Raw genomic sequence first — 13,304 nt, 5'->3', positions numbered from 1 at the left:
AAATCTACTTGCTTATGAGCATTTGCTATGGTCATTTTAGACTCGAAGTATTAGGTGTTAGGATCATTGTTACTGATTTTCAGAATCAATTTATTTTTGGTTCCCAATTCATTTAGAGACGTTTCACTTCTGTAATTATTTTTCTTAGCTATGAAAGAGCTTTTTACAAAACCAATGTTTTGTCATTGATGTCAGAGACTTGTGGCATTTCCACAATGTTTTTACCTCCAGCTGGCACGTCTTGCATGTGGCTTTGCTTTTGTGCAACTCTTTTTAAATCCAAAATGCTGCCAACACATCATCTTTCAGGCTTGGTGGTGCTCTCAGACTTGTCACTGTCACTGTGCGTTCCCGCAAGACTAGTCATGTGAAACCAGTCTGATGAGACCGCGTTGAGGTTTCTAATGAAGATGCAGGAAATGCCATATTTTTTAAAAATTCATGAAAAGATTATGGGTTGTGGATCGATATCTGATCTTTCAAATAAAAAAATATGATATGAATATATTAATTTGAAGCTGTAAAAACCTTATAGGTAGGGTAAGTTACATTTATGAACTTGGATTGATGGATAGATCATTTTAATGTTAATATCATGTCTTTTAAACATTTTAATTATGCTTATTAGAAATATTTAGTAATTTAACTTCTTTCCACAAACATCTCAGCATCCATAAGTACTATGGGTACTAGTGGATTTTAGGTCTTGGCAAGGAAATGAAAAGAACTCAAGTCCTGTTTAAAGACTGTTCCCCTATCTTCATTATATCTGACTCAGCAAAGACCAATGCAGTGGGTGCAGTAAATACAGTTTTAATGTTATTTTTTGCTTAATACCAGATTGTAAGTATTTAAACCAATAGAAGGGAACTCTCAGACATTTTGTTATGGAAAGCAACTCCCCAAACTGTAGAAAAGGAACAATGTGGCTAGTAGAGGCAAGCTGCCCTCCTTTTCCTCCGTTTTGTCTTTCACAGAGAGAAGCATAATGTCGCTTTGGACAGTTGTCCTTCGGGAGCTTTTACATCTGTTGGTCCGGCAGCAGATTTCTTTGTGTAACCTGCACTCTAGCAGCGGGAGGGGCTTCAAAACCTTTTCACTCGCCTTCTGCGGTTATGAAACCAAGTTATTTCTTCTCTTTTTTTTTTTTCTAAAAGGTTAGTGGGTGGTACATAGTGTTACAGTCGCAAGTGACTCATTTAGCCAGTGCTCAGCACGCTTGACTGTCCTGCACTATAGTAGCTTTTTCAAATGCCTAGAATGCGTTCTGGGTTGGCTTAACAGAATACAAATTAGTGAGGCAATTTCCCAATCTGTTATTTAGTGAGCATATGGGTGTGTGTTTGTAAAACACACACCCATATGCTCCCACTCACACACGCACAGACTCGTGAGCTTCAGGGAGAAAGTCCTGATTTGTAAACCTGACCTTGATCGGCTCTCTACATGTGTCTGTCTTCTACTACGTATACAATCACAGCACTGCAGCATCGCAAGGCTTCCAACGTCCCTAATCCCTCATTACTACAGGTCTATGTGATTACTGCTCAACTTTATCACCCTGCTTGAAAATCTAACCCCACATATGCAACAGTCTGGTTGATTGCTGTGTTACATGCTGTTTACAAATGTGCTCAAACATGATTTGTGGATATTTTCTTTTTTCTTGTGTCTAATTTCGTTTTTTCCCTCATGCACAGCGCGCACTCATGGTTCGTGCACACACAGCCGCAGTTGTTTGTATATTTGGGGATATTTTTAAACAGAACCAGTGAAGGATATACAGCCGGTGGTAAACACTGGGTTTGAAGGTGGAGTGTCGGTGTTCTATCTCTCCTGTTTGTTTACAGGAGCTTTCGCTGCTCGCTGCAGGGCAGAGAGATAAATAACGGATACAGACAATTTGAACGAGAAAGAACTTCTCCTTTAATAGAAATACTGTCAGGTGTTCTTACATAGAAGCATCAAAATATTGTAGTGAAGCCGGTATTTTGAAATAATGACACACCTCTTAGACACTTCCAAAAATTGGTTAAATAAGCTGTTGTGTCCCATCATTGCCAAATTACCAAAATGAACACCTTCCTGATGGAATGTTGTTATGAAGCATTTAGTCTTGTTACTCTCTGAGTAATTCCCAGTTTAGTTTTTTTCACTTCATAGACATTTCCTAAAGAGTTTATTGTAACTCTATCACTGAGCACTCTAAGCAGCTATAGGGCTATCTCTTAAAGCCCAAACATCTGCAGGGAAGCCCCAAGTAGCATGCATACATGCATTCATAAACATTTACATACTTGTAAACACGGATTTTGAACATGAACCAAGTGACTAACATAGTGTCCGGATGTCACTGATTACCATGAGGGTTGTGTTTCAAGAATGAGTCACCTACCTAGCCAGCCATGATTAACACTCTGACCGGTATAGCAGCTCCCTTTAGTAGTTTGTTCTGATGCAGTGGATCTTGGGCATTTCCTTATTTATGCAAGTTAAAGTAAAACTTGGATTTGTAGTCACTAGCGGGTCACTAGAAGGAGTCATTTGTTTTTGTTTTAACCAGATTCCAGTAGGTCCTTGTGATGTTCCAAAATGTCACCTGTTATTTCCCAGAGACCCCGCTGAACATACAAGTCTTAAGGGCCATCATGTTGTCAAGTGTTGGCACTGTTTTCACATTTGTCGTCATGGGAGTGTGGAGACGAGCATTTCTCACACCGGTTAACCTCACAGAACTGGAGGAACTGAGAAACCACCGTGACCTCAGTGGGAGCAGAGGTTGTGGTATGTGTCAAGGGAAGCAAAAAGACAAATTGGTGAATGCTTCAAATTCCTGGCTAACAAAAGAGAATAAAATGACTAAATATGTGTAGATTTCCACCTCTCCAGATGTTACTAATTGTAATCCCCGCCCACCGCCCACCGCCATTCACCTCACCTTTTGCCGCCTACCTCTGTCCTTTTCAAACATTCTTTCCGAAATGGTTCCTCTTCAGTGGAGCACTTATGTGGTGAGACACAGCATCTTGTAAACTCAAAGGCCCAACATGTACACAGTGCTAATGATCTCCAGACAACCTTAATTGTGATTGTTTGTAGTTTGGTGCTGCCGTTTGTGGAATGGGCCAGTCACACCAGTTGGAACGTATTCAGAAAGACCGACTTATAGCAATTTAAAAACGCAACCACATCCTCATCCTAAGAAACCCAGATGAGCCAAATTGTATGATGGCTGACTATCAAAATTCCTTCATGAGCTTATTCAAAAGAAAAAATGGGTAGAAAGTTTGAAAACAGCTGTATAATGTATCTGGCAACAAGATGGTCTGGCTTCACTACTTGCAGTCGACAAGAACCTGAAGTTTGTTTGTGTTCATTTATATGGAAGCGCTTTAAAGCCACCTGTAATAACCAAGCATATGGGAAACACTTTGTCCTTCTCTTACCCCTCATATTTCACTCTCGTTCAGTGCGTCTACACTTCTCACTCAGGAGCTATAAAATGAGCTGTCTGCTTCATTCAACGCAGAATAACGTTTCAGTTTAAAGGTGAGTAGTTTCATTGGCTTGTGCTTGAAGCCACAAAGAAACCAACCCACATTGAGAACTATAAAGTCAAGAATCTAAACCAAGCTGTTTCTTATTTGGGAAATTGTGGAGAAAAGTTCAGCTGAGGTGTATTTTTATTTTTAACATGACTGGAAAAGTATACATGTCATCATGGTTATATCCCGTCTGATTTGAGTATTTCATTGACACTAGCTCACAGTTCCTTTTATTTTGAAGCCTTTTCCCGTCATTGGTCTGAACCTTTGTATCTTTCAATCTGCATCACTTTTTCCATCTGTTTGATCCCTCTCTTTTTTTGGCTCACGGTATATCTTCTTCTCACTCCCTGGAATTGTCTTCCTCTAATCCCCTGCTTTAAACTCTGTTTTTGGATGGATCACTAATTTTCCTACAGCTGTGAAATCACAAGACACCATGGTCTTGGAGGACTTTTTACATTTGTGTTCAAAATAATAGCAGTGTGTTTAAAAAAGCGAGTAAAGCTCAAAATCCTAATAATAGCTTTTATTTCCATAAACGCAAATGTATTGGGAACATCGCACATTCTATTTCAAATCAAAAGATGAAGAAATATTCATCAAATTTGATTCTATTTTACAGAAAGTGAAGAAAAGGCTGTTCAAAAAATAACAGTGTCTGTACTTTTCTTTAAAAATTCATACATTTACTGTATAAACTGTAAAATGCTTAAATATTTAGCTTTCTTGTGAATCACTGAACTAATATTTAGTTGTATAACCACTGTTTGTGAGAACCACTTCAGATCTGTGTTGCTTGGAATTAACCAAGTCTGGCACACGTGACCAGGTATACCAGTCCAGGACCATTGGACTACGTTCCACAATTCCTCTGCATTTCTTGGTTTTTCCTCAGAAACAGCATGGGGATTGTCACTCCATAATATTTTTCTTGTTGGTCTGGAACCAAGATACTGGTCCCTTGCAGCTATGTGTGGGGCCGTGGTCTTGTTGAAACACCTGGGCATTTCCTCTTTGGCACAGGGCAACATGACTTCTTCAAGTATTTTTATCTATCATTATCCATGATCCCTGGTATGCGATAAATAGCCCCAACACCGTGTACCACCATGTAGCATTCCCATATCATGATGCTCACGCCACCATGCTTCAGTGTACTGTGACTTGTATTCAGTGTTTGGGGGTCATCTGACAAACTGTCTGTGGCCCATAGACCCAAAACGAACGATATTGCTTTCATCAGTCCACAAAATGTTGCACCATTTCTCTTTAAGCCAGTTGATACTTTCTTTCTCAAATTGTAACCTCTTCAGCACATGATGTTTTTCCAACAATGGGACTTTGTGAGGACTTCCTGCCGATAGCTTGGCTTCACATAGGTGTCTTCTAATTGTTGCAGTACTCACAAGTAACTTTAGACCTTCTTTGATCTCCCTGAAGCTGATTATTGGCTGAGTCTTTTCTATTTTGGGTATTCTTCGATCCATTGGAATGGTAGCTTTCTGTTTTCTTCCACGTCTTTCTGGTTTTGGTTGCCATTTTAGCTTGGTAGCATTTCATTTTCTACACTTCTCTATTTTTGATCAACTTTTTGATCAAAGTGCGCTTTTCTTGTGAGCAATGTCTGGAACGACCCATTTTTCTCAGATATTCAGAGAGAAATGCAGCATAAGAGCCACCTGTTTGACACCTGTTTTTTCACAGAATGAATGACCTCACTTACTGAACTCCACACTTCCTTTATTGTGAACAGGCCCCTTTCAAATAATGATTAAATTGCACAGAATCCGCAGCATGCATGTCATGACTATTGGGGCTTTTGGTTTTCTATTACTCTACTACACCTACTAGTAAATTATTTTCCATGTAGAAATATGATTTCTACCAAAAACAGCGATTGATCTGGTTGGACTGCTATTATTTTGAACACAACTGTATATACTCAACCATACATTTATGATACATACTGATACGTCACCAGTGTCAAAGATATTTTCTGCAGTACATTCTCGTTGAAGCACAGTTATTACCCAGCTTCCCCAGTTGCTGCGTTGCGTGGGAAACTGTGTTTACACTTAGTTCTCAGCAAACACTGTTAAGGTTACTGTAGTGGATAACGACTAGCCACTCGGATATTAAGTAGGCGTACTGAAAACTTACAAATTAGGCTTCCCTTCCACTTTTAAATGCACTCAAGCAGTCTTAACCACAGTCTCTCCCAACGCTTGCTTGTACTTAAGCTGTTAGGCTTTACGTGGTGCTGTTCAACCTTTGCTGGACTATACAGTCAGTGCCTGCACCACAGGAGTTTGGAGACCTGACTATCACTCTGTTGTCAGGTCAAGTTTTGCATTAATGTATAAATGTTAAGAGACTCTTAAGTGTTATTCTATTGTGTCCTCATTGACGCTTAATCTCAGAAGATTTATTAAGAAATCCCTTTATTATGGGATTATGGCAACAAACTCGCCTTCACTACAGTGGTTACCTCAACTTGGTACAGTGTAATCAGCTTGTGCGATGTGAGTTATAGAGGCAGGGAAATGCCACCTTGGTACCCATGCAGGATCAGCTGCTTCAGCTAGAATGGTGAAAATGTTACTAAAATGTAAAACACAACATACTCAATAAAAATAGGTTTGGTGATGAGTCATGATGAACTGGAAGCACGTGACTTAGGTCGTAATCACTAGGAAAAGTTGCCTGGTACCTTGCCTGAGTCCGATTGTTCCCAGTCCCAGACTAGCCTGTTCCGCTCCTGAGTGCACTTACGTAATAATGACTCATTTTTTGTTTTTTGTTGAAGAAAAGGGCTTTCGCGTGACACAGTGGAGTTCACGAGGCTGTTTACCTTGTGGTTTATTAGCAAGTCCAAGCCATATGCATACCATACTCGGGTCTCTTCAATGCTTCAAGCGGGCCAAAGCACAGACACTGAAATTTCACCAACTTTAAACGTTCCCTGGTATGGTACCGATTGCCTGAGTAAACCCTTAAATGTCTACTGAAGAGACAAAAGAAAAAATGGTGGCAGAAATTAAACTGTAAATGTTATATTTCCTTTTTTTTTTTTTTTTTCACCTTTTGTTTTACTTGAGGTTTGACTGGCTTTCCTTTAATTACATCATCTCATTCCGCAGTGGCACTCGACTGACTTTAAGTCCTTTTTACTGACTGATGTCGACATACCTACAGTCTATCTTCTCGCAGAGCAAATAATGAACTCTCCCAGTTCAAGTATGTTTTAACAGGTGCTTTATTGGAGCACACAGCCTTGTGCACACACTTAAATCTAATAATCCAGACCAATTTAACCATAAAGCTGTCGCAGGGGAAGGGAAACAGTCATTTCCTCTCTGACCACAGCCCAGCGACAGCCCAACCAGCCAAAGCTACTCACCTCTGTGCACCTTAGAGCGTGTGTGTGTCAGGCCTTGTTGAGTAAGTGGTGTAGGACCACTCCACAGCTTCCTGTTCTGTTCTGTCCGTGTTCAGATGCAAGCGGTGCAGCGATTTGTCTTGACAAACTAATATGCACTCACACAGGGGTTAGCGGTCAGTCCACAGTGGAAGCCACATCCTGTTCCCTTGAGGCTATTTGCAGGAGCTTAAAGTGCCAATTTTACCGTGTTCCCATTGATAGTGCACCCTTTCAAACACTTATTTAAGTACTTATTTTAACCTTTATTCACCCAAATAAGGCTAAGTTAAATCTTATTGAAACTCACCTTATGCCAAAGACGCACAGTTTAAAAGTCACACCCAGCAGACACTGCTAAATACATTTTATCATTGCTGTCATTTTACATGGAATAGTTTGAGAGCCGTGGAGGGTGGGGTGTTAACTTTCCCTGGTCATCCTGGTGTTGATTTAGTTCTTTTAATCTAAGCAACTTTCCACATTCCTAAAGTCAACAGCACCCACAACCTCCTCCTTCCTAAGCGTCCTCAATCCTTACATACTAATTGCTCATACATTTCTCAAAGCCACCTGTACTTGTATGAAGATCTTCAAAGAGATCCCCACCCTGTGACATTTGTGTCTATGTACATGTCAGGTCGTTGCTGTGTATAGCGAGGGGGTGTGTGTTTTTTTGTGTCATTAGCTACTCTCCTTCCTAGAATAAAGAGAAAATGCATCACTCTCTTTATTCAGCGTACACAGACGTGCACACATCCAAACAGCGCCGCTAAATAGATTCCTGGCAAACACAAGCTGTGTTGACAGGAGAGATGAGCTGCTGTTCCTGTTGCAGCTTGCAGAAGGCACAGAGCCGGGCCCACGTTCAAAAAGAGCCGCTGCTGTTGAATCCACAAAGCCAGCGGACTTGTTGCTACTGCCTCTGCCAACACACAGAGAAAGACGCACACAAACACACAGAGTCGTGCATGGCTGTATCAAAGGAGGCCGGGCGGGTGCTTGGCTATTTGAACAGGTGATTCCCATTTACATCTGCTGACCCTGTTGGATTCTTTTAGGAAGTCACACTGCCAGGCAGGTCAATCGCACACTTTTAGTTTGCTTCATGTTCATTTAGTTGGATGCTCAAACTTATTCTGTAGATCGGGTCAATTAGTTTGTTAGAGTTAGGTATTTACTTTCATCATGTTGAGCCTTTTTCCGGGGCAGCCTTTTGTCAGTGTCTCAGTTTTCTTATATCCAGTGTCTGTTCTGGCTGACAGACTACAACAAGTGCATTTCATTAGCTATATAATTTATTCAGATGCGGTGCTGGCCTGACAGGTTGTCCTAGCGACTGATGGTGATTGCCTTGTGTAAAAAGACCTGAGGTCTCAAAGAACACCCTCAGGTCAAAGTGTGATTTGAGCCATTTCCTTTGTAATGTCATGTTTAACCACAGATGTTGGCTAGGGGTACAGTTTTGGAGCTGGAGCTGCACATCGGAAAAACTGATTCATGTAGACTTGATACAATTTAGAAATGCACAACTTCTGTCCTGATATGAAAGTCATTGATTTGGGAAAACAATGGAGAAGATCCTGCTCCAGAGTATATGTGCTGTAAATACTTCATAAAGTTACATTATCTTCATAAGCCTCGTCTTCATGTCATTCTGCGCTTTTCGTCAAGAGTTTGTGAAGTAACATAGACGTCATCTGCAGATTCTTGGATTTTCATTCTCATTATAAAGTAGTACACCGTGTGTTAACGTCAGTTTGTGTCTTAAATGGAGCCAAGTAAATGTAATTCCAAATGTTTAGCTTCTGTAAGAGTTTATCCCATTTACCAGAATTTCCCATGAGTGTCTCTTCTCTATATAACGTCTAGAAGGGCGTTACTGTTAGACTCGCCTTCTGATGAGTCGTAATTACTGATGTCTTGCGAGCCCCTTTACCCCTTACTTCATCCATTAAGGCCCATAGGCCGTTTCCCTAATCAGAGGAAGAAAGAGTCTGGCTTCTGGTGGGCTTCTGTGTTTTATGTCAGTGTTGCAGAGGATAATCTCTCTTTGAAGTCTGGTTGGGAAACGTCAGATGGCCGTCCACAGCAGACACGTCCTCATGTGTCACTTTGTGATTTATAGTCAGAAATACAACTTATCTTCCAGGGATAAAAGTGACCACTTTTCATTTTAATAATGACTAATGTGCATCTTTCCGTTTGTCTTTCCTCAGAGGGGCACAGAGGGCTTTTGGAAGTCTGTGGCTCACTATGTGCCTCGGGAGCCAACCGAGATGAGAATCCTCAACCCTTACTTCATCCAGGAGGCTGCTTTCCAGTTCATGGGCCTGCCCTTAAACAACGGTCAGATGGGCAGAGGGGTAAGACACACAGAGACACATTCACAACCTCATTATTTACCAGACTTTGCAGCATGACGAGCACTCTGTCTGAAGGGACTTATAAGTCACTTATTAGAACGGCCCTTTAACATTGCACTGACTTTTCATACATTTGCTGAGAATATTCACATTTTCAAGGAAATAAGTAATCAGACATAAAGTCAAATTTAATTTCTTTAATGAGCAAATAAGAGCCAAATATCTTGAAAGTAAAGAAAAATATGAAAGAAGGCATAATCCCAACATTTGACATTAAGACATTGGTTTCTGAACTTAATCATTACCATTCCCACTACACTGTGCCCTGCATGCACGATAGTCTCTCTCTTTTTTTTTTTAATAACTGAGGGAAAAAAAATATTACATAATGCACCGCTTCTGGATTCATTCAAGGACTTCCCTTTTATTATTATGAGGAATATTATTCACTCACGTAACGGAGGCTTTAATTAGGGGACCGTTGTTTAAATGGCCATAGAATTCATTAATGTCAAGGTAGATTTAAACGACCTGCTCTTCAGCTCTTAAATCGCTGGTTGTTCCCCTCACAATCTGCATTCAATAAACAGAGAGGGAGAAAGTTTGAACATGAAGAGATAACATTAAGATATGCCTAATAATTTGTCACAGTTGCCACCCCGGCCAAACTGAATGTATTTGGTTCTCGAATCATGTCTGATCTCCCTCAGGAGACGCGATGTAACAGAGGATATTTTGTTGTGGAAATAAAGTGAAGACATTTTAGTTGGTGGCCACGAAACGGCACAGAGCAGCAAATGTACAAACCTCCCAGAGCGTTCAACATTAAATACTAGTGTGCATGTATGACGCAGTTGTGTATGCACGCGCTGTTTGTGTGTGCTGTTGGTATGTGCAGCGGGAATATTGTTAGAGAATTGGAGGGGACATGGGGAGTGTATCAACCTAACTGGGGCCACCAGAACACCCCTGCATGAACTCAAACCTGCAACATGTGTTGAACATGTGGGCATCTGGTGGCGTGTGTGTGTGTGTCTATCTATGTGTGCGTGTGTATAAGAGAGCGAGTGAGTGCGTGGTGATTTGTGTGTGAACATTTGTGTTCGTGTCTGGCTGTTTGCTGTCTAATACAATACATGTTGCAGAGTTGTATGATTTGGCACATTCTTTCCCTGGAACACTTTACTGTTTTTCTTCTGACTGTCGCAGTGTATGTTTATGTACATGGAAATTAATGAGGAGGCCTATTTGTTATACCAGTGTTTATGTTGGGAGTGCGTGGGTGCATGTGTGTAAAATAATCTGTATTAGAGTACGCAGTAGGGGGTTGGCCAGCTGCTGGTTCAGCTCCACCTACCCCGAGGGCTTCAAATCAGGGTAATGATTTAAATGGGGCCTCCATCCACTCTTTCTTCTGCACCCGCTCTTTTTCCAGCTCCCTTGTTCTGCAACGTCCACATTCACATACACACACAGCCCCTATACCCCCCAGATCTCCTGCAGCCCAGGGCATTTAGGAAGCATGGCTCAGCCCTGTAGATCAGTGTGTCATAGCAGGGGTCTGCAGGGGTCGCGTCTTAAAGGTAATAGTTAATCACCAAGTGCTCAAAGTCGGTTAGCAGCAGTGGAGAAGAACAAAGACAGAAGTATAAAGGAGGGTTGGAAGTAAATACATGAGTGACAGGGGGCATCTGTCTCTGAAGCAGTGATTAATATATTCAGTCAAAATCCTGCATGTTTTAATTCATCTTCTTTATCAGTCATAAGATGACTTGGTCTGTGTGTGTGTGTTATAACCGTGTCTCTGTTCCTGTTGCAGAACATTCCAACTTTAGGTACAGTTGCTATAACGATGGCACTTCACAACTGTGACGAGGTGGCGGTGGCTGGTTTCGGCTACGACATGAACACGCCACACGCACCTCTGCACTACTACGAGGCCATCAAGATGTCCGCCATTAAAGACGTGGGTGTTTGAACATGAGCGCTTATTTCACTACAGTTATCGAATGACCAGTGCACACTCTCAGAAGAAGAATGGTACGAGTTTAGTTTCAGTGCTAATGAGAACAATATATTCTGGCTTCTCCCTGCCGGCCCCGGCCTCCGAAGAATAACTGAAGAAACAAATAACTGTAGTGTTTGATTAGCAGCGACCACCACTCCTGTGAAGGAGGGCAAGAGGGGATTTGAACTGGCCTACAGCCAATATGCATTCACTACAAAGCGTTTACTATTTGGCCTGATGGTAATATTCATCGAGGAATTTAGCTGGAGTTCAACAAATACGGCACCCTTTTGCCTTATGACAACTCCTCTTTGGTGCGGTTAAATATATGAAGATGGAAAGTAAACATCTGGAGTGTGTTATACATGTGATAAAACACATTTTCTATGTGGTTATTAGACCATCAGCGAAAATATGCTTGTTGGATGCTGATGCCGGTCTTTAAATAGTCAGGACATTCACATATATGCGCAAGGATTTTCATGTAGCTTTATATTCCACTTAACTTTGGTGAAGTGTGTTATTCATGTATCATGTTCATGCAGTGGTATCATATCAGAAGCCTTTTTGTCAATAAATGTTGAATGACAACATCAGTCCAAGCATGCAAGTAAAGCTCCAATAAAAATAATTAAAAGTTATGTAGTAAAACACAAAACCTCAAGTTATCTAAAACAGTCTTATATTTCTGTCGATCGAAGCCACGCTGATCTTTCATCTGGCACTGCAGCAACAACGGTTTTCTAAACGCTCTCTTGACCGATCTCGCTCTGCTCCATCAGTCAAGTCTTCGTCTCGGTGTTTACACTGAAGCCCAGTGGAGTCAGAGATGTCACCCCACGTGCTGACGTGTGTAAACCATGAGCTCAGTATGATGATAACCTTTGTCTAAACTCCCAGTGAACCTTTGGCATTTATTATCATCATCTTCATCAACAGTGTCATCATCAGCCACACATGGCTAATTAATGGGAATACTTTGGGCTTTTTTGTTTGGAACACTTAACCACTGCCAGTCCCCGAGGTTATTTGATGTACTGGAACCACACAGCCGTGAAACCGTCCTCCTAGTCTTCCACTGCTGTGGAGGAAGAGATTGTTTTCTATCTGGGTGGATTCTTAAAATCTCCACAGTAAATGTAGAGATTTTGACATTAAAACGTCAGATATGTCAGTCGGTTAAAGCTGCTGTGATCAAAATGATTATATTAAGAATGGATGAAATTACAACTTGAATGTGAAATGACGTGAAATGAGACTGAGCCGCTTAAATCTTTCATTTTATACTTGGAAGATAGCCAAAGGCAGGATTTCAAATTAAAGCTAACTTTGCATCTGTTTAATGTGTGAACAGCCTCTTGTTTTGCTGCAGATATGCACTGAATCCTACTTCAATTTTGACTCACTTGCATTGCGTTAAAATCCCTACACAAACCTGGAGGAATCTGTGTTTTTGTCTTCATGACGCCGCTGCCTTTCTGTGCACACTCCAATCAAAATGTTCTCCTTTATATTCCTGTCTGGGCACTTACATTCTTTTATTCACCTTATTTGCAAGCCACAAACTATCAGCTGCAAACCACATTAGCTTTTTAGCTAAAGCCTGCTTCTCCTCAGTCAAACCAGGACATGTCTTGCGTTGTACGTTGGTGTTTTTTTTTTGAACAGCCCTCAAAGCAACAGCCGCTTGGAGAAAAATACAGTACTAATAGAATTTTTCAGAAGTATTGGCTAATTTACTACCAAGCGATTTTAAAACTTAACTGTAAATATAGATGCTCTGTTGTATTTATTTTTTTGAGCACTGCTGCTACCAAAATTATTTTATTCTTTATTCTTGCACTCCAGTTGTGTACATCGTGTGTTTGTGAGCCCGCTGGCTCAGCTGTCAATCATATTCTTTCCCTGCTGCTCGATTAAAAGACTGAAGGCTAAAGGAGCCTCGAAAACTGTAGCTTATTGTT

At 41.0% G+C, this 13,304-nt stretch overlaps 1 protein-coding gene across 4 annotated transcripts in view; it reads left to right on the top strand.

Moving 5' to 3' along the window:
* Positions 1-13,304, top strand: part of st3gal3b (ST3 beta-galactoside alpha-2,3-sialyltransferase 3b) — a 39,228-nt gene that overhangs the window by 22,388 nt on the left and 3,536 nt on the right. For all 4 annotated transcript variants that reach the window (XM_084546010.1, XM_084546011.1, XM_084546013.1 and 1 more), the window contains 2 exons: positions 9,186-9,332; positions 11,152-11,298. In XM_084546010.1, coding sequence (XP_084402136.1) covers positions 9,186-9,332; positions 11,152-11,298 — 294 coding nt within the window. The remainder of the gene's footprint in view (positions 1-9,185; positions 9,333-11,151; positions 11,299-13,304) is intronic.

This window comes from Chelon labrosus (genome assembly GCF_963514085.1).
Source record: "Chelon labrosus genome assembly, chromosome: 6".
Lineage (NCBI taxonomy): Eukaryota > Metazoa > Chordata > Actinopteri > Mugiliformes > Mugilidae > Chelon > Chelon labrosus.
The sequence above is the reverse complement of the archived record's forward strand: the minus strand, read 5'-3'. Positions and strand labels throughout refer to the sequence as shown.